This window comes from Elephas maximus, chromosome 7 (assembly GCF_024166365.1).
Source record: "Elephas maximus indicus isolate mEleMax1 chromosome 7, mEleMax1 primary haplotype, whole genome shotgun sequence".
Classification (NCBI taxonomy): domain Eukaryota; kingdom Metazoa; phylum Chordata; class Mammalia; order Proboscidea; family Elephantidae; genus Elephas; species Elephas maximus.
Window position 1 is genome coordinate 81501155 of NC_064825.1, and position 22054 is coordinate 81523208.

Genomic DNA, 22054 nt, shown 5'->3' on the forward strand with positions numbered 1-22054 from the left:
CAATCGATAAGCTGTACTTCTTACTCCAAAGGGAGGTGAAGACAATGTCAATCATCAAATTGAATTCATTTGGAATGACTGAAGGAGGAATAGAGGTCGTTCTGTTCATTTTTTTTTTTTTTTTTTTTCGGCTAACATCTGTGATTGTATTTAAAAGGTACAGGCTGGCATCAAGTTTGGCACATTTTAGGCCATTCTAGGAACTCATGACCCATAGCCCCATTATTGAGACTATTCCCAGTCATTCTGCAGCAAAAACGGCCACAAGTTTAACCCATTTCCACGGCTTGGATTCAATTTGGCACTAAGCAGAACCTTTACCATACCAGCTGCCTTGACGCAACTGTGAGTTGACATCGCTAGGGTGGTGTGAGGGTAGAAGTGGACTAATGGCTGCATCTACTGAATTGACTGTGCAGTTACACAGAAAACATGGTTTCCATGTCTTGTGGAAGATGGTTTTCTTGTGGATTCCCATCCACTGCCTACCCAAGGTCACGGGTTCTTCTTGTTTAGTTCAATTTGGAAGACTAGAAGGGAATTCTCTAACCTCATAATGACATAAATTCTATTACATGAGAGAAGTTGGAATCATTTTAATAATAACAATATAATAAAAATGGTATCTCCCATTTGTAAGACCTTTTTGTGCTTTTGATAATACTCAGGGTAAAAGAATTAGGGAATTAAAAAAAAAAAAAGATTAAAAGCACTTTGGGAAAAATACTGACCTAGTGAAATAGCCTCAAGGATATCACAGGGAATTTCTGAGTAAAATGAAATAAAACTATTCAGATATCTTTTGCTTTTGTGCAATTCCAGGTAGAAGTTCACAATCCTGAAGTGTATTACAAATCACAATTTTTTTGTATGCCTACTGCTAATCTTAATTTCAACCGGAGGGTTTTTTGTTTTGTTTTTTCTCTGATCCTAAGATGTTAACTTTTTTTTATAATAAGCCAATGTGGTTTGGCCCAGATCTCAATTATTCATTTAAAAAAGTTCTAATTCATCGGAATGTCTTAACAATGAAATCTTTTGGAGAATAATTGCACCTCTCAGCTTGCAAACCTTTATATTGACACCTTAATTAGCATTGCTTGGCCTCAGTGTTTCCTGGAATTCTGCTTCTCCTTCTCATTTTCAGATATTTCTCCAAACGTACCCCTTTTGTACTTCTTCCTTCCTTTCCCAAAAGTATTTTGTCTCTTTTTTTTTTTTTTTTTACAATCCACAGCCCAATTCTCCTCTGCCTTTATTCTCCTTTCCTGTTTGAAAGTGGAGGTAAAGTAAGGGGGAGCAGAGGACAGAAGGTAAGTATTGGGCTGTGGTTTATAAACCCCAATTGTATGTTTTTTAATCCCTCTATTGATTTTTTTTTTATTATTATTTTTTCCCTCTTCGTATCTTCTCTCTCTAATAATAAATACTGGAAGTAATTTTTTTTTCCTTATCTCATATTTCTTTTAAGGCTTCCTTCTTCAGGGTAACATTTAAACAACACAGTCCTCGCCTGTTCGGACTCTGCCTTCTTACTTTGCTGCCATATCGTTTCCAGGCCTCTTGCCTTCCACAAAGCTTTCATTGCCCAACTCACCTTTTTATTTGTAATGCTCTCTTTCTCCTGAACTTAATTTTTTGTTTTGTTTTGTTTTAGAGTTCAACTATTAAGATACTTAGTTCTGTCACCTTAGCTTGATAGAGTGAGTTTAGCTTGGAAGTAAGAACTGGATGAGCAAAGTCCTGTGAACAATATACTTTGCACCAAAGACCCCATAGATAATGAAGTCTTCCATGGACTGGTAAGCTACCTGCAAGATTATTTTACACAATGTTATTCTAACAGCCTCCTATAGGACATTCTTCTCACCTTCATCCAACCCCAGAGAAAGACTCACTTGAGGCTTCTTGTTGAGCACAGAAGTCAATTTTTCATTGTAAGGTTATAGAAAGGAAGAAATGCTATATTAAGAAAGGAGCACATATTTAGTTATAATCACTCCCATTCACCTGACATATCAGTCTTTACTCCTGTGCTTAGCAGGATTATTTTTAAGGCTTGGTCAGGGAAGCTGACCAAGCCTTAAAATTTTTCAGTCGTTTCATATGCATGCAAAAGCTGGACAATGAGTAAGGAAGACCGAAGAAGTATTGATGCGTTTGAATTATGGTGTTGGTGAAGGGTATTGAATTTGCCATGGACTACTAGAAGAATGAACAAATCTGTCTTGGAAGAAGTACAGCCAGAATGCTCCTTAGAAGTGAGGACGGTGACACTTTGTCTCATGTACTTTGGACGTGTTATCAGGAAGGACCAGTCCCTGGAGAAGGACATTGTACTTGGTAATGTGGAGGATCAACGAAAGAGAGGAAGACCCTCAGCGAGATGGACTGACACAGTGTCTGCAATCAAGGCTCAAGCATAGCAACAATTGTGAGGATGGCGTTCTGTTGTACATAGGGTTACTATGAGTCAGAACTGACTCCAGGGCACTTCAATAACAACAGGGCAGCTACAGTAGCAGGAATGACTGGAAGAGGACTTAAAGGTGGAGGTGGGGGTATGGTAATAACAGTTTAGTGTTCCAACTGCAGGAAACCCTGGTGGCGCAGTGGTTAAGAGCTACAGCTGCTAACCAAAAGGCTGGCAGTTTGAATCTACCAGGCACTCCTTGGAAACTCTATGGGGCAGTTCTACCCTGTCCTATAGGGTCGCTATGAGTTGGAATCGACTTGACGGCAATGGGGTTTTTTTGGGGTTGGTTCCAACTGCTGTGTAGGATGGTGGGGTGTCCACATATATATGAGGTATGGGGGTTTGGGGAGGAGGAATGAATCCTTTGTTTTATCAGTAGTGGCAGAGAAGAATCTAACATCCATTTTCTCCTCTCCCATTCTGCCTCTAACTGCTAAGATATTTGATATAAAAAATTGAAATCCAATATGATGTGAAACAAACTCATTCCTTGCATTGTGATGAAACCTAGACTTGATTTATTCAAGAAGGATGTCACTAGATCAAAAAAAAGCCTGGCTGTTTTTTTCTCACCTGAAATTTTGGAGCTCCCAAAGAATATTCTGGGAAACAGTCATTTTATTCTATTTGTAGTTATAAATAAGTATAAATGGACATTGGAGGTGTTCCCTGTTTTCTAACAGTGGCAGTTATGTAAGTCTACTAACCAACAGACAAAAAGTATGTGGAATATGTGTATCTGTGTCTATCTGTGTGTGTGATTATGGGCTGCCTTAGAAGTGGGTAACCTTCTCCAATGCCATATTGGTGTAACTTTCATCCTTGGGATCATAGCCAGGCACATGGGCCAGGCTTTCTTTCCTGAGTCCATTCTGTAAGACAGATTCAGCTCCTTGTTTCCAGGCACTGCCATTCTCAAGGTTTTCCTAAGGAAAAGAGAAAGGCAAGTATTAACAAGACTGTATTGAATTAGCAAGAAAACCTGAGGGAATCTTGCTTGGGCCTCCCCTCAAAAAATTTATACTACAAAAGCAGCAAAAACAATTCTGACTCAAGGCACTTTTTAATTGATAACATTGATGCCTCATCTTAAACCAAACCAAACCATTTGCCGTTGAATTGTGACCCCATGTGTGTCAGAGTAAAACTGTGCTCCATAGGGTTTTTAATGGCTGCTTTTTGGAAGTAGACCAGGCCTTTATTCGAGGCGTCACTGGTTGGATTCGTACCACCAACCTTTTAGTTAGCAGTCAAGCACTTAACTGTTTATCCCACCCAGGGAGGTCTGCCTCAATCCATGTAGAAACTATTTCTAATGATAGAAGCAATAAAAAAAAACAACGATTTGTTAGGCATTATGATGTGTCTCATGTTATGTGAAGAAATTTGTCCACCGGTCATTTAGTACAGAGTCTTCTGAGGCAGTATCATTACCTCCCGAGAAAAAACAAATTTGAATCTTGGATAGTAGTGTCTCCCGTCCTACCTGTGATATCAGAGGTACCCTATGTATCCCATGTAAATTCCTGTGGAGATTTTACTTTGGCAAAGGCGCCTGACTGTCACAAACCAAGTGTTCCCTCCCACTCTTAAATCAGGAAGCTGTCTGCATCAACAGGATTTATTTATTCCAGTAAATGTTGCCCAGGAAGTGTGTAAAACAGTAAATAATTTCATTCTCTATTTCAACACTTCCTCAAAATTCATTCATCCAAACAATAGACTGCTCAACCAGCTGCCTTCTCAGCACGATAGATTGTTCATTTAGGTAAACAGTCCCTTCTCAGGAAGAGAAATTGCTCAGTGTGGGAAAACCCCTTCTTCTTATGGAACCATGGTTTCCTTATCAAGACTAATTTCAGGACCTTCACCAGGCCGTGTTTGCCAATCTTAAATTGTCATATCACACATTTTGCTCAATTCCAATCAGAACCTTGCATTTAGAGATCTGCCTTAGACTACTTAAGCTCAGAATCCTGTAAATATCTACACCCAACCTGCCCATTCTGAGCTTCAACCAAGGTGGTGCTCTCTTTTATTGCAGTAAGTATTCAGCTTTGCAGTAAGTATTATCCCAGTGTCTTTTGAGGAGGAAAGCAACTGACAACTTAAAAATATGTAAGTGATATGGGTTAGGGATCCCTCTCATAGAGTTCTGAAAGACTGAAATGTCTGGAACTGAAAGTGAAAATAAGCTCAAACTAAAAAAAGGAAAAAAAAAAACACAGCCCTGCCCTTAGTCAGGCAGGAGGACAGACACAGATAAGGCCAGCTGTGAAGCTGACAAACTTTGCCTTTCCAAAGGCCCTGCAACCTGTTCCCATCAAGGTCCAACTCATAGCAACCCCATAAGACAGAGTAGAACGGCCCCATAGAGTTTCCAAGGAGCTCTTTGTGGATTCAAACTATTGGCCTTTTGGTTAGCAGCCATAGCTCTTAACCAGTATGCCACCAGGGTTTCCCAAGGCCCTGTGGTAGTTGTCAAATGCTATAACACCCCACTCTTGGAGGGATTATTGCTCTCTTACCAATGGCGTCCCACATAGCTTTGTTTTCCTTTCACAGGAGACCAAGCCTTACAAGAGACGCATCCATCCTCCCTCTTGTTGAGGGAGGCATTCCCTGGTTCATCTGAAGTACTGCACTGAGTCAGTAAATCTGATTTTGTCAGACTGTAGGCTGTTCCTAGTGGTCTTTGGCTGACTAAATCTGTCATGGTAGTTGGACCATGGCTCTAGCCATGCCTGGAATAAATACGCTTCTTAATGGGATAAGGAGCATGGGGGGACATGTACACCTTGCTGTTTCTCTGCTTATAAGGTCCCCCAATAAAATTTCCATTACACTTACACCCCATAGAACTAGAGGTGTCTGTATCCATATCACTCTGTATGATCCCCCTAGTTCTCAGATGAAAAAAGCTGAGTTCAGAGAGGTTAAATAATTTACCCAAGGAAAATAATACATAGCCGGGATTAAACTCAAGGCTACCTGACTCTAAAGCATATGCTTTTAACAGGATTTAACTTTTTACTAGATTATACTTTTATACTCCATTATGCCCCCTATTGTGTTACTTTTTCTATTAGTCATTGCTATATTTTTCCAAGAATTCACCCACACAGGGGTTGAAAGGAACTTTAGAAGCCTATCACTTGCAATGTCAACGTTATTTCCTTGGTTAAAAACTAATTAGATAGGTAACTCTGAATTTAAACCCAGACTCTTCCAGGATCTAGCATTTACTACCTTCCCTCCCAACACTTACCCTTGTAGCTGGCTTAAACAGGTGAAAAGGGAATCCCTTCAAGTCAGCACAGATTTTTCAGAAGTTGAAACACCAACTCACCTGCTCTGTCCCGCTGTCATGCTGAACTCCACACCAGCATAGGGTTTTGTATTTCTTGGACCAAAAGCAAAATAAATTGCCTACTGGTCTAATTAATAGTGGTTGAATATCCTTGCCGTGTTGGAGACCTATTAAAGAAAGGACAGCTGGATTAGGTGATTGCAAAGTTTCAGGGACTTCCTTTAAGGATTTGACCACTGTCAGCTTGAAAAGTAGGTCACTCCTTAGTATAAAAGTGAATACAGGCCTAACTGGTTAACAGAAATTGGTTACTTCTTAAAGGGGTGGAGGCTAGTCTGTTAAATATACCTAAATTATCAGGTCAGGCAAGCTAATGCCTTTTCATCTGAAAACACTATGTAAAGAAATATATTTAAGGAGAATCACAAGATTTATGTACTATTCCTTATCATCCAAACCAGTTGCCATCAAGTTGACTCCAACTCATGGCGACCCCATGTGTGTCAGAGTAGAACTGTGCTCCATAGGGTTTTCAATGGATGATTTTTTGGAAGTAGATCATCAGGCCTTTGTTCCAAGGAGCCTCTGGGTAGACTCGAACCTCCAATCTTTGGTTAGCAGCCAAGCATATTAACCACCTGCACCATCCAGGGACTCCACTCTATACTATACCCAAGGTTCTCTTAAATTTAAATGAATATCTGGTGATACAATACGCTCAGAGTAGTAAGACATTGGCACTAGCATATAGAATTTCCAGTACACAGTCTCCAGAAATGCTGTCATTCAGATTATCTGTTAAGTAGGAATCATGATTTCCCATTGGTTCCTGCTTCAAAATCGAAAATGATAGTGGCATGGTGAAATGTCTTAATAATTTATTCAGCTAAAATATATACTCCAAGGAGGCAGAGTAGCAAGAGTATAAAAGGTCTATTCTATCCTACCTTCTCCCACCACTCTCTCACAGGTTTTGGCATAAAAAGGTCAAGGAACCATCAGATTGACCATGTCTCAAAAAATGGCTGATGAACACTGATATAAAAAATGTTTTTTATAGTGAAGCTGCTGGGTATAGAGAGCTCCATGACCCTGAAGGAGTGACCTAGAAAGGGTATATGTGAAGGAGACAGTAAAATTCTCCTCAGCTTCCAGTAGTTTAGTTAAGGACGACCTCGTGACACAAAACGGTGGTGACAGAAAAAACTCTAGTTTCTTACTGGGAGCCGCTCCTAATATTTAACCTTCCTTACTGTTGTGGAAGCCCTGGTGGTGTAGTGGTTAAGAGATATGGCTGCTAACCAAAGGGCTGGCAGTTCGAATCCACCAGGTGCTGCTTAGAAATTCTGTGGGGTAGTTCTACTCTGTCCTATAGGGTTGCTATGAGTTGGAATCGACTCAATGGTAATGGGTACTGTTGTTACATTACACAATATTTTTCACACTCAGATCCCTGGGGGCAATGTGTTAAGGCAATTTATTCTTTTTTTTAATAATAGGATTATATTAATATCTATGTATATATGTATACATATAGACAGCCATATATATAGGTGATATATATATCAGATATAAACTAGGGTCATGCTTTTACGTGTCAGCTGGGACAGAGTAGGTATATCTCTCTGGGAAGAAGGGCTTTTTGTGGTGGGCCCAAATTCACACCAGTGTGATGAGGATAGCTTTTATTTCCTTGGCCCCAAAGTAAGCAATCTACGTAACCAACCTGTTATGAAACTGATGAATACTCCAGCAATAACGCACCCTAGGCAACCCACTGCACTGTAGTAAAGATAGGAGAGTGAATACCAGGTATCAGCTATGGCCGGTCTGTGAAGAACAATAGCACATGCCCAGTTACATAAGTTCTGAAGTTATGATTCACAGTGACTTAGAGGACAAATGAGGGTTCATTTTAGGGCCTGGCATTTCTCTACATCCTAAAGCTTGGCTTTTTGTCATTTTTCTTTTTTTTAATTTTTTCTAGATTGCTTTTGCTAAGTGTTCCACATAATTCAATCCATCCCTAACTTATAAGTATTGCAGTGAGGACTGTGACTTCCACTTGTTTTGTGCTATTTATGTACTAAGCCAAGGTTTAGTGCTAGGAATGGTGACAGATATTAGAGATATTAAGACAAGCAAGGCTACAAATTCTGCATTCAAGGAGATCAACAGAAAGTCATAAAATGGTGTGGTAGCACCTTGGAAAAATAGAAACAAAGGATTATGGGGGCATTCAGAAAGAGTATCAAACACAGACTGATATGCGAGATGATACCTCAGTTCTCTTTTAAAGAATAGTTAGTAGTTAAGCAAAGAGGGTTTTCGGGGTCAAGATTTAGCATTCCAAGAAAAGAGGATAGAATGAGAAAGGCATAGAGAGAAGAAACAGCATGGTGAAGCTGGGAACTATAAACAGATTCATATAATTGAACCCCAAGATTTGTGGAAGAAAATGACTCTGTACTACATAAACGCAGAGCCAGAGGGAGGCAAGATGATGGAATGCTATTATAGCAAGAAACCCGGCTGGCATGGTGGTTAAGATTTTGGCTGCTAACCCAAAGGTCAGCAGTTTGAATCTACCAGGCACTGCTTGGAAACCCGATGGAGCAGTTTTACTCTGTCCTATAGGGCCCCTGTGAGTCGGAATCCACTCGAAGGCAATGGGTTATACTATAGCAAATGTCACCTACTCAATGCTATGTGCTGTGCTCCACCCACTTCACTCTCCAATGTAGCCTAGAGCAGGTTCTCCACCAACATTGCCAGAGTTCAGGAGCTAACAAACTAGGAAAAGAGGACCGTCTGACTGTCTATTTAAGAGCAGGAAGCAGAGCTAACTCTTCAATCCCAGGGCAGTTTCAAATTTGTTTAAATTGAGAGTGATGCCAAAGGAGTCTAGACACAGATCTCGTGTGAGTGTAGGTAGAGTTTCTCTCCTTTCTTAGGGAAGTGATGCTTTTGTTGCAGTGTCACCAGAGTCCTACAAAGGAACTGCTGCTTTAAGACCCAAAGGCAATTTGCTTAATTTTGTATCTTAGGGAAAATTGTCCGTTTACAATACAATTGACAGGTGATGCAAAATGTGATACACAGAGATTACATTCCCCTCTGTCAGCAAACTGACATCGATACGATTCCTTTGTTTTTATTTTTTAAATAGATATCTTGGGAAGATGGCTCACCTACCACTTGGAAATGCTCCCTCTTGCTTAATACCATGTAAGAACACAAATGAAATTGTGCTAGAGACTCCTTTTTCTAAGCTGGCTGCACCTGCTACACCCAAGGATCTATGACCTGAGTTCAGAGTCAAAATTTCAGGACTATGTGGCATCCTAGGTAATGAGCCTTCCTTCCTGCTGGCAAAGATGGTCTAAGAGATGGAAGTAAAGAAGAATCCTGATTTCTGAGGAGCAGAAAGGGAGAGGGAAGAAAGGTAAACGTATTCAGTGTTTCTCTCATACTGTGTTCCATCATGCAATGAATCAGACATATCACATGACTTCGAAGAGTTTGTTGTCCAGTGAGAAGGTAGGACAAAATAAAAGTTGAGAATAGAACAGAATGTAGCAGAGTGGGGTGGAGTGGAGAAGAGTAGACTGCAATAGAACAGACTAAGAGAATAGGATGGAGGAGAACAGAATGGTCAAATATGACTGATGGCACAAAGGGAGTGTAGACAACTCATAGGCTGCTTTAGCAGACGGTGGACTCTGCATCTCGCTGGTCATTTTAAGCATGTAGTTCAAGATACGAGTGTTATAAAAGGTTTTATGAATGGAAGGATAATTGGTTTGGAAAACGTATGAAGGTCTTTTCAAGTCAAGAAGTCAAAAGACGCATCTGGAAAGTAAAAATAGTTGCAGCTTGGATAGAATGGATTAGAAAAGAAGAGAGAGAATTGAAGAAAGCCAATAGAAAACAATAAGATAATTTCACTTTCCTGGACTTTGAAACTAACTCAGTATGCCCATGGTCATTTCCTCATTGCAGACAAGCCTATTTCTACCCAGGTCCTTTTTTCCTTTTAACAACATTACGAGTCAGAATCGACTCAATGACAATGGGTTTGTTTTGGTGTTTGGTTATGATCCTCACACTTATTCACTCATTTTCAAAGGCTCTACTGTTTTTTCTTTTTTGTGCTCCCACCCCCAATTCACACTTTTGCTCCTTCACTCTTATACATCTGAATATGGGGTAATGGACACCTATAGAAAGTTGGAGCCCTGCATGGTGCTCTTCAATGCTGGGTATTGCCCACACTGATCCTCATAGGAGAGCAAGATGGGTTTCATCAGACTTATCCCTGAAGAAAGCACTAACTTCTAACCTGCCAACCCACTCTTTAGGACCTAGCATAATCTTTAAGATGAGCATACCTGGTAGACTGCTCTTGAGGCACCGACTTCGTAACATTTGATAAAACACACTGATCTGTTGACAAAGGCAAGGGCCACGTCTTGGAGTCTGGTGCTGGGTAAATGAAGGCTCCAATGGTCACCCAAAATGACAAGGTGATTCCAGTTAGAAGACCACCAAGTGCACCCTTGATGAAGAAAATACAAGTTACAGGAATTAGACACAGCAGTCTGTTGAAAGAATAACAATATGGGGAATCCTGTGCCACAGAGATTCTGGCTATCAGTCCCAAATTCTTGGTCACATGTGCTGGACACACCTCATGCAAACTGCCTTCCTCCCAATTCCCATGATTCAGGGTTATTTAGGAGTAATTTGTTTCTTAGATGGAAACACTGGATGATATTATAGTGGCCATATTATTTCTGTTTTCTAACAGGAAAAAAAAAAAAAAACTTCTATTGGCTTCTTCCTTTTTATCACTTAGAAAGCTGTTGAAATCTCAGTTCCCAGTGGAAGGGTTTTAAAGTTCACAGAAACTTCACATAATGCAGACAATGTGGTAATTCTTCATTGACAGTTATACAGAAATTCTTACTCCCACTTCTCCTCCCAAGTAATTCTGGCAGAGTCCCCAGACTCCCAAGTTTTGGAACTTTTTGTTTGAGTCCAAATATCAGTCTGTGTTTGATACTCTTTCTGAATGCCCCCATAAGTGGATTTACCAGCACTGTCATTTAAGGGATATATTTATTGATAAACAGTCAGTAAAAAAACCAGTGAGCTATTTCTCCCGTAAAGGAGACAGAACAGCTTGGCAGAGACCAGGCCCTCAGGAAAATAAAGCTGGATGCTTCTGATCTCAGCTAGAGAGCTCAGCCTTCCCTGTAAGAAAAATAACACACACACACATACACAAGTGTTGGCTTCTCTATCCCCAAAAAATAGATTCCTGAACCACAGATTCAGAATGAATTGTCCATTATTGAGGAAACTAAAGCAATCTATGTGGTTTGAATACTTATGCCTTGCCCTACTTGAGGGGTCAGTAAATGTCTTCTACAAAAGTCAGATAATAAATATTTTAGGCTTTGTGGACTATTATGTTTCTGGCACAACTACTCAAGCCTGTCATTGTAACATGAAAGCAGCCACAGACAATATGTCAACAACTGAGAGTAGTTGTGTCCCAATAAAACTTTATTTATGGACATTGAAACTTTAATTTCATGTATCATGAAATATTCTTTTTATTTTTTCAACCATTCAAAAAAGTAAAAAACTTTTTTAACTTGGCAGTTCATACAAAAAAAAGAAGGTGGGCTGAATTTGGTCCGAGGGCTACAGTTTGCTGATCCCTGGTCTACCTGTAAAGAGTGAATGGATTTTAACTACCAGCAGAGAGTGAATGGACTTCAACCTGAGATCCAACCCTGACTGATTTATAGTAACTGCCTGGCGAACTATGTTAAGAAGGGTTCTGAGGTTGCATCCACATTCCGTGCAAAGGGGAGCCATGACAGGTTAGTGGGGTCAGCCATGGCCAATGACAAACGGAGAGGTGACGCATCCCCTACCTAGAACAAGTTTTCCTGACTAAATAGAAGGACCATGATTAACTAACATAGCTAATAAATTAATGTTAAGAATGCTCCAAGATATTAGGTAGCTTCCTTGTAGTTTTTCTGTAGCTGGGAAGTTTTTTCCCTCAAACTATCCTTGTCAAACCCAATGTCGGAAAAGTTGGTTAAAACAAAGCCTCTCCTAGTAGTACTGCAGGTTAAGTGCTGAAAATGCCAAAATGTTCTCTATCCCATCCCTTCTCTCTCCCTAGCCCCGCACAGCTTATCTAGGACAAAGTCCAGTAAGGGTCAGGTAGCCACAGAGACCTAGTAAGGTGTGCCACCGCTAAGGCTCCACTTTTTACAATATACCAAAGAAATGGATCTATAACTTAATTTCACATCTTACACAGTTGATCGGCTGCTCTAATTTAGTTTAAAAACTTCTATTGTTGTGATAATAATAATTGATGCATTTCCCCTACCCCATCCAGAACATCTCCAGAATGTTGAAATTTTAAATTGAGACATTGTGGGGAGGCCACTGGATGCTCCATATTCCAATTTATTCCTCCTTGCATTTCTGGCTCTGGTCTCTCTTGGAAAATGGGAAAATTTAACAAATACATTTCCATATCGGACAGTCTCTAAATTACTGGTTAATTTATACAGGGTATAAATAAAAACATGTAGACTCAGGTTTTCTTGAGTCTAAAGACTTTTTAAAAATACATGCACGGAGATGTGCAGACGGCAGTAAGCGAAAAATGGCTCTTTTCCTGGAATTAATAATAATTATACCTCAAGATTTTTTAAATATTCTGTTATTATTTTTCCAAGGAAGAGTTCATTTTGATGTATGCTTCCCACACATTGACCAGCATTTACTTGAGGACCTACTATCAAAACAGAGAAGGTTTCAGCTGCCAGAATACCTGGCTTCTCCCCTCACTCCTTCTTAAGTTGGTTAATTAATTAAATTAAGTTAGACATCATTTTCGGTAACTACAGAAAACTTGAAATTTAAATACATCCTTTCAAGTTTTAGGGGCCCTGGTGGTGCAGTGGTTTAGAGCTCAGCTGCTAACCAAAAGGTTGTATAATGTCGCTATGAGTCGGAATGCACTCGACAGCAACTGGTTTGATGTTTTTTGTCGTTTTTCAAGTTTTAAATGTTGTGCTTTAATTAAACTAACTCAATGTTTACTTTAAATTATATTTTGTGAGTTCTGCATTTAAAGAAAACGTTTAACTCAAACCTTTAAGAATCTGCCTTGATCTCATGACGTACATGACTACCTCTCCCCTTCTTTGCTTTCAGTTTCTAAAACGGTTCACTGAAGTCAGAGGTAGGAGAGCTCTGGTTCGTTTAGTTCTGCTGTGGAAAGAAGCCACCATTCTTTTCCTGGCAAAGACCAACAGCCCTTCCAAGGAGAAGTGAGACGAGAGAAAGGAGAGAGAAAATAGTTGGGGCCCAATGGTTAGCTGGGAATCATGAGGAGCGATGTGGTGTTCTTACCTTCCAGTTCACAAAAGGGAATACAATCCCCAGTGTGAACAAGCCAAGCATTGGTCCTCCACACATGCCGAGGATGCTAAGGGCAGCCTGTGGGGCAAAGCAGACCAGATAAAGCCCCCCACTCCACTGCATCCGGGGTCCACCTGGGACCACCCTCCCCTCCCTTGGACCTGGAAAAAACTGTGGTGCTGGTCTCAACGGTGTCACTCATTAACCATATGCTTTCCTGAAGCGTTACCTCTTCTGGGCTCCTTGGTAGAGGCACCTTCCCCTCAGCTGGAACTCACTGATTTGTTTATATTTTCTGTCTTGTCACAAAGCTTTTTACAATATTTCAAAGAAATGGATCTATAGCTTAATTTCACATCTTACACAGTTGATCAGCTGCTCTAATTTAGTTTAAAAACTTCTATCGTTGTGATAATAATAATTGATGCATTTCCCCTACCCCATCCAGAACATCTCCAGAATGTTGAAATTTTAAATTGAGACATTGTGGGGAGGCCACTGGATGCTCCATATTCCAATTTATTCCTCCTTGCATTTCTGGCTCTGGTCTCTCTTGGAAAATGAGAAAATTTAACAAATATATTTCCATATCGGACAGTCTCTAAATTACTGGGCCCAGTGAATTGGGAAAAGGCTTCATTTAACTAATTTTCTGTCAACATATAGCCTTGTGACATTGTCTCCCAAGAGTCTTGCAAGTATGCGCTTGCATACACACACACACACACACACACACACAGAGCTACTCTGCAAGGCAGCCCCATCTCATTCCATCAAATCTGAAACATTGGGGCTTCGAGAACAAATAGCTGAGATTGTGATGCTCTAAAGATCTTCTAAAGAGGGCTGTATGTTGTGTTTTTCAGGTACTACCTATGTGCTGTGAAAACCCTGGTGGTCTAGTGGTTAAGTGCTACAGCTGCTAACTGAAAGGTCAGCAGTTCAAGGCTGCCAGGTGCTTTTTTGAAATTCTCTGGGGCAGTTCAATTCTGACCTGTAACGTTGCTATGGGTTAGAATCAACTCAACAGCAACTTTTTTTTTTTTAACCTATGTGCCAGATAATGAAGAGGAATTACCTAGGCACTCTGGAGGCCTGGTAGTGCAGTTTGTAAGAGCTCAGCTGCCAACCAAAAGGTCTGCAGTTTGAATCCACCAGCCTCTCCTTGGAAACCGTGTGGGGCAGTTCTACTCTGTTCTACAGGGTTGCTATGAGTCAGAATCCACTCAATGGCAACTGTATCTAGGCATGCTAGAAAATGATCCCATTTAATCTTCGTAATTATGCTGTTTAGTAGATAACTCTAATCTCTTTATATAGATGAGGTAATTGGAGACTATAAAGGTCTACTTCTATTTAGAAAGTGGCAGAGCTAAGATTTAAATCCCACATTTTTGTCCCTAAACAGCAGTCTCTCTCCCCCTCTTTCTTGTTCTTTCTCTCTCTCTCTTTTTTTTTTTAAACGTCAAGAGAACAAAGCACTACAATGGCCTCTTTTGTTTAAAGAAAAAGAACCCTTGAAAGAATTCAGAACTAATAGGAGATTTGAGTTCTAATCATGGCACTGGCCCATGTAACTAGAGTCTGGTGACTTTCCTGTTATTAACTCACATTCGTTCTACTTCAGAGAGTCATCTTCTTCCTCTCTAAGAAATTAAGAGAATAGACCAAAGAGCTTCAAGTTCTCTCCAGCCACAATGTAGCCTCCTTTGTCCAAATCGATAAGCCACGACACATTATTATGATCGTTTCTCCAGATTTTCAGAGAAGTCAATGCTGCAGACAAGTATTTGGCAAAATGGAGGCAGATATGCTCAAAGGCATCCTTTTCGCCAAAGTCAATAATAAGTTTATTGTTCTTGGCATTTCCTCTGCTGATGGATGGCATTAGTTCATAGTTTCTGTGGTTGCTGAATCTGGAAGTTTATTTACTAGCTATTATATATATATATATATTTCTATTATATGGGAAAGTCAATAAGTTAGTAAGGTTGTTTATTTCCCCCGTTGGGGGAAAAAAAATTGACAATCTCCTACAAAGTCATTACCCAATATGAGCCTTTCAGAGAAAGTGCTTTCATGTAATGGAAGAAGTAAGCATTTCTGATGTTCTATATATAAATATACATATATATACATGGAAAACCTGGTGGCATAGAGCTTAAGAGCTACGGCTGCTGACTGAAAGGTCAGCAGTTGGAATCCACCAGGAGCTCCTTGGAAACCCTATGGAGCAGTTCTACTCTGTCCTATAGGGTCACTATATATATATATATATATATATATAAATTAAACATGCTTTATTGTCATTCAGCATGTTTAATTATAAGAAAACTTAAAATTCATCTAGCTGAACCTTCCTCTCATTGCCCAAATCTTATCTGCAAGTAAAGGGCAATGACCAGAAGCACTGCTTTGAGGTTGGTATTGCTAATCATTCCTTGGGCAAGATAGCCTCTTTGTGCTTTACTTTTCTCATCTGTCATTTGGGGATCGTAATACCTGATTCCTGATGTTGTTGTGAGTATTCAACTCAGAATTCGTGAGAAAACTCAGAATAATACCTAAATGCTGTGGAGGATTTGATAACTTCTGAAAATGGCAACTACTGTTATTATTATCTTATTATTAATAGTGTTATTACCTACATGTTCTGATTACTAAGGCAGCATATTGGATAGAAAATGGCCTTTCCCAAAGGGATTTTTCAGGAACAATAGTTGACAGATTCTTGCTGGTGTTACCTGGCCCCCCAGTGGGCACACACAATTCTATGGTGGCATATTTAAGGTGATACAGGTTTCTTTACAGCAGGACTTCCTAGAACGTTTGATATGCTAATGTGTGCTGAGGATTTCTGAGAGGGCAATGTAGGAGGCAGCATTTCCTAGATGCCTTTGACCTTGAAATTTTGTTTGTTTTTTTGTTTGGAGCATTTCCTAGGATGATATTCTCCAGAACACACTTTGTAAAGTCCTAGGCTAAAAGATTGAAAGAGTCTTTATTTAAGTAGCTGACAGCTATTTCCTTCCCCTCCACCCAGCAGCACCCACGCACACACAAGGTGAGTGTGGTATCGTTTTGTGAACACGGAATTAAAAACTTGGCTCCATCTCTCTCTCACACCTATGGGACTCAATCTTTCTATATGTGAAATCTGAATTTGAAAGTACTTCCATTATAGTCAATAGACCAAAGCTATTTGGGCAACCAAATAGGGGAATGACAGCTAACCTTCCACACCTGTCAAAATCCTATGTGTTCAGAGAAATGAGGGGACCACCTTAGAAATAAAAACCTCTCCTAGGAAACAAAAGATCAGAGTTTTCATTTCTTGTCTACAAGCATCTCCTGAACTATTTGGACTCCATGGTACACATTTTAACTGATCAAGAAAGCGGGACCGGCAGATCACTCACAACTTCTTTCTAATTATAAGCATCATACTTCCACCTGGCTTTGCAGAAGTCCTTACCTATTCTGGAGCTTTCCATATCTCGTATGCAGATAAGCTTAAAATGTAAATACCTCTGGAAGAAAACAATTTGATGATTCATGTTCTCACTAAACTGGACACAAGGATACTTACTTAAGAGTAAGTAATGATTGGATAGAGAGAGGAAAGCAATGGAGCACCTGGCATCAGAGGTGACTGGGGAATATAGGCTCCTTGAACAGGGAAAATAAACCTGTAACTATGCAGTTACACTAAATACCTCACAACTTGTCAGTTCTGCTTTATGAATTGTAGATACCTAAATGCTTCAAAAACTGAAATGAGATTATGAAGCACCTGCGATAAAATGGAAAGTTCCTAACTTCATAGAGAGGACACCTACTTTCTAGTCTCACATCTGCTCCTATATAGACAAGTGAATTATCAGGTCACTTAACTCTTCCAGACTCAGTTCCTTGAAACTTTAAAATGGAAATAATGGAATCTATGCAAGTGGTCATCAGAAGGATCAAATAAGATACACTGCCCTGTGAACTAGAATGGATTCTAAAAATACCCATAATTAGAAGTCACTCACTCATTCATTTCTTCATTTAAACAGTATTTATCAAAAACACACTCCATGCCAACAAATTTAAAGGATATTCAGATTGCACAAAGGTATAAGAGGTGCTTAGAAGACTGAAGTTGAATTTGATGCTGCTTTGCGAATTGGGTCATTTTTTTGGTGGAGGAGAGGGGGCCAGTGGTTCTGGAAACCTCGGCCATGAACTTAGCTCAGCCACTAACTAGCTGTGAGACTTTGAGCATGTCACTTTCACTTGTTTATAACAATGTACAAAATGAAGTTGTTGGAAAGATTACCCTTCCAGTGCTAACATTGTAAGGAACTGGGAGTTGGACACACGGGAAGCAGTTAAACTTGGCTAATAAGTAGAGATGAGTTTGTCCACCAGCTTCACAAGCCTTTAACTGTGTGACTTTAGGAAAATTACTTCACTTCTTTAATTCTTAGTTTCTTCATCTGTAAAAGGAGTGTGTTCATCATACTACCTCATGGAGAAGTGGTGAAGATTAAATGAAGATATTACATTTATTACTGTACCTGGATCATAGTAAGTGTTCCATAAATGCTAATTGTTATTATTGTGTTTACTATCATGACCATTATTTCCATTTCTATTTCAGAATCATACATTCTCAGATCTGGATTTTAAGAGGATTTCTACTTTTATCCCAATGCATCTTGTAACTGAATCCTATTACTAGCTTTACCAGTTCCCCCTTCTCAGAGTAATTTTCATTGATATTTTACATGTATGTATAACTTGGACCCAGTATCTGTGACTCAGAGCTTTTGGGCCTTGGAAGAGTAAGCAAGGCTTTAGAAAAGGGAGTGGGGAAAGGGTGCTATGACTTCAATAGTGTGTTTTCTCTCTTTCATTACCTGCACGACGCCCCCTAAGAGGGAAGCAGCCACAGCCATGGAGGTACATAACACGCCAAACAAGATACCTGAAAGAAAGGAAATCTGTGACCATCATTGAGGCTGGCTCTGGGGGAATTCTTGAGCCCCCACCCAGAACTATTTCTGATACAGGCCCTATCAGAAAGGACCTCTGCTGACTGTCAGCCCTAATCAGCCAGCCCAAGCCACAAGAGTTCTCTCTCTCAAGGCTATGCTTTCCCAGACCAAGTAGAATGAACTGGAAGTAGGCCTCAAGGGTTTTCTCTCTAGGATCCAAGAAGAAAGGCATCACGTGGAAGCAACAAGATACTGTAGAAAGGGCACCCATCCTGTCTTGGGAAATGAATTCCAGTTCTACCACTCACCAGCAATCATCTGAAACAGAAGCTGCTAACTTCTCTAGGTTCAGATCGTTTTGTTTTTTTTTCATCTTTAAAATGGCTAAATAATGTCCACATTTGCTACCTCACAAGTTTTGCAAATTTGGAATTTTTTTTTTTCTTTCCGATTTTTTCCCTCATTACTTTATTTATACCGTCCTTATGGTTCTTAGTTCATTGTATAATGATTTATTAATTTACACATCTGTGTCAAAGGACCATGAGAGCCTTCAGAGTACCATGCTCTGATGCACCTTGCACAGTGCCTCTACTATCATAGGAGCTCACTGAATGGATTAGTGTATATGTTTCATCTTCTTTTAAATCATCTTTAAAATGCATTGCTTTTTTATGTAAATCTTTGTTTAAAAATCACCTCAAAAGTCGATTGAACTTCCATCCTACTCTATAAACTCAATGAGAGAGGCAGAAAGAGATGAAAAGATAATACAGTAACAGAAATGAAGAAAAAAATGATTTTATTCATTCCTGTTTAAGCATTCTCTCTCAGCTATACATCCAGCCCAGTTCCCAATGTAACTATGAATTCAATTTGACTGAATACTAACCATATGCCAGCCACTTTTCTAGATGTTAGAGCCATGGTGGTCCAATGGTTAAACCCTCCGCTGATACACTGGAGATCTGCTCCCATAAAGATTACAGCCTAGAAAACCTTATGGGACAGTTCTACTCTGTCCTATAGTGCTGCCGTGAGTTGAAATCGACACAAAGGCACACAACAACAACAGCGATAAAGTCAGAATGTGTTTCCTGACCACAAAGATCTTACATTCTAGGACAGGATTAGACATAAAGAAATGAATTCATCCAGCAAATATCAATAAGTTAATATATATAAAACCCTAAGACAGTGTCTCCCCCACACGTCTGTCAGTTTGTTGTACTGTGGGGCTTGCACATAGCTGTGATATTGAAAGCTATGCCACTAGTATTCAAACACCAGCAGGGACACTCATGGTGGACAGGTTTCAGCTGAGCTTCCAGACTAAGAAAGACTAGGAAGAAGGACCTGGAAGTCTACTTCTGAAAAGAAATAGCCAGCGAAATCCTTATGAACAGCAGCAGAAGGCTGTAACGATGGGCTCAAGCAAAGCAACAATTGTAAGGATGGTGCAGGACCTGACAGTGTTTTGTTCTGTTGTACACAGGGTTGCTATCAGTTGGAACCAACTCAACGTCACCTAACAACAACAAGAAGGCAATGTCTGGTGCAGAGCAAGCACTATGTGTTTGTCATTAATATGACTACTATTATTTTATTTCAGGTTGTACATGATTTTGTTACCAAGAATTCACTCTTAAAATGAAATAAGGCTAGCAACTTTGATGTTCTATCTTCAAATTTCTCGATAAGACACAGAAAAATAAGGAAGCTCATAACAATGCTAAAACCTGAGTTTAATCAATAATCACTTCTCAGAACCTTAAAATTGTTCACACTGTCTTTGAAACTGATTGTTTAGACTACAGACGACAGTGTTTCCCTTAACTCTGCATTGCTTCATAAAAAAAAAGTTCCATCTGTTATTAAAAAAAAAAAAAAAAGAAAGAGAGAACAAAAGGCATGTTTTCTCTCTCCTCCAGGCTTTCCCCTTACTGGGTCCACATTTATCTGTTCAAATGAGTTCTAGGCAGGCATCCCTTTAATTCAGAGGTTCTTCTATTTTGTGCTAACTAGATAACCGATTCAGTCGCCCTCCTCACCAAATCTTTATACATACACCCAGAATGCGGTGAATAGAAACCTGCAAGGCAGGACTTTAGGGGAAATTGGTGGGGAGTGCATGGATGCCTGAAGTATACTGCCCCACAAGCAAAAGTAGTGAATGTGGGAGAGAGAGAAAGAAAATCTCATGGAAATTCACATGCTGTGAATTTTCCAACATTACATCAGCTCAGAGGATCAGACAACAAACAAGGGACATAGAAGAAACTCAATCCAACAGATCCATGAATATCTGGTAAAAACTGAAAATTATACTGTGAACAATCCCCATCTGTCTGTCTATTAACTCTAACCTCATTACCCAAGATAATGAATAGAATCAAGGCAATTCACCTACCCAGTTAGCAAACGTGGCCAGCATTCATTTCTCTTTGTTCAAAAAAGTGATTAAATGGAAAAAATAAATGCTATTGCTAGATGAAAAGCTTAATCATTAAAGATGTGTCAGTTCTTCACAAGGAACTGGTTTAAGTTCTTCACAAGGAACTGGTTTGATGTAATCCCACTGGGATGGGGGGGTGTCTTAGTTATCTAGTGCTCTGTCCTATAGGGTTGCTATGAATCGGAATCGACTTGACAGCTGTGGGTTTTTGTGGGCTACAACAGAAATACCACAAGTGAGTGGCTTTAACAAACAAATTTATTTTCTCACAGTTTAGGAGGCTAGAAGTCCAAATTCAGGGTGCTGGCCCAAGGGAAGTCTTTCTCTCACCATTGGCTCTGGAGAAAATCCTTGTCTCTTTTGAGCTTCTGTTCGCAGGAAATCTTCATGTGGTTTGTCATTTCACTTCCCCCATCTCAGCTTCTCTCACCTGCTTGTTTAATCTCTTTTATATCTCAAAATGGCTTGATTTAAAACACACCTTATACTAATCCTGTCTTATTAACATAACAAAGACAACTAATTCCCAAATGGAATTATAACCAAAAGCATTGTTGTGTTAAGTGCTGTTGAGTTGGTTTCCACCCACAGAGACCCCATGCACAGCAGAAAGAAACACTGACCAGTCCTGGTCCATCCTCACAATTGTTGCTATATTTGAGCCCATCTTTACAGCCATTGTGCCAATCCATCTTGTTGCAGTCTCCCTCTCTTTTGATTTACCAATCATGATGTCCTTCTCCAGAGACGGGTCCCTCCTGATAACTTTTCCAAAGTACATGAGACGAAGTCTTACTGTCCTTGCTTCTAAGGAGTCTTCTAGCTGTACTTCTTCCAGGAAAGGTTTATTCATTCCTTTGTCAGTCCATGGTATATTCAGCACTCTTTGTCAGCACCATAATTCAAAAGCATCACTTCTTCAGTCTTCCTTATTCATTATCCAGCTCTTGCATTCATATGAGGTTATTGAGAACACCACGGCTTGGGTCAGGCACACCTTAGTCCTCGAAGTGATACCTTTGCTTTTTAACACTTTAAAGAGGTCTTTTGCAGCAGATTTGTCCAATGCAATGTGTCGTTTCGTTTCTTGACTGCTGCTTCCATGGGTGTTGATTGTGAATCCAAGTAAAACAAAGTATTTGACTACTTCAATATTTTCTTCAGTTATCATGATGTTGCTTATGGTCCAGTTGTGAGGATTTTTGTTTTCCTTATGTTGAGGTATAATCCATACTGAAGGCTGTAGTCTTTGATCTTCATCAGGAAGTCTTTCAAGTTCTCTTTGAGCACTTTTGCCCTTCAAGGTTTTTACTACTAGGCACCTTAAAACTCTTCCAGCTTCTACCGTTACCCAATTCCAAAACCAGTTT

At 39.8% G+C, this 22054-nt stretch overlaps 1 protein-coding gene across 1 annotated transcript in view; it reads right to left on the reverse strand.

Annotated features, from left to right (window-relative positions):
• Positions 1-3249: 3249 nt before the first annotated feature.
• SLC5A12 (solute carrier family 5 member 12) overlaps positions 3250-22054 on the reverse strand; it is a 57190-nt gene continuing 38385 nt past the window's right edge. Inside the window, exons 10-15 of the mRNA XM_049890551.1 lie at positions 18152-18219; positions 13239-13325; positions 10178-10344; positions 7513-7616; positions 5826-5953; positions 3250-3402 (exon numbers count right to left, since the gene is read on the reverse strand). Coding sequence (XP_049746508.1) covers positions 3250-3402; positions 5826-5953; positions 7513-7616; positions 10178-10344; positions 13239-13325; positions 18152-18219 — 707 coding nt within the window. The remainder of the gene's footprint in view (positions 3403-5825; positions 5954-7512; positions 7617-10177; positions 10345-13238; positions 13326-18151; positions 18220-22054) is intronic.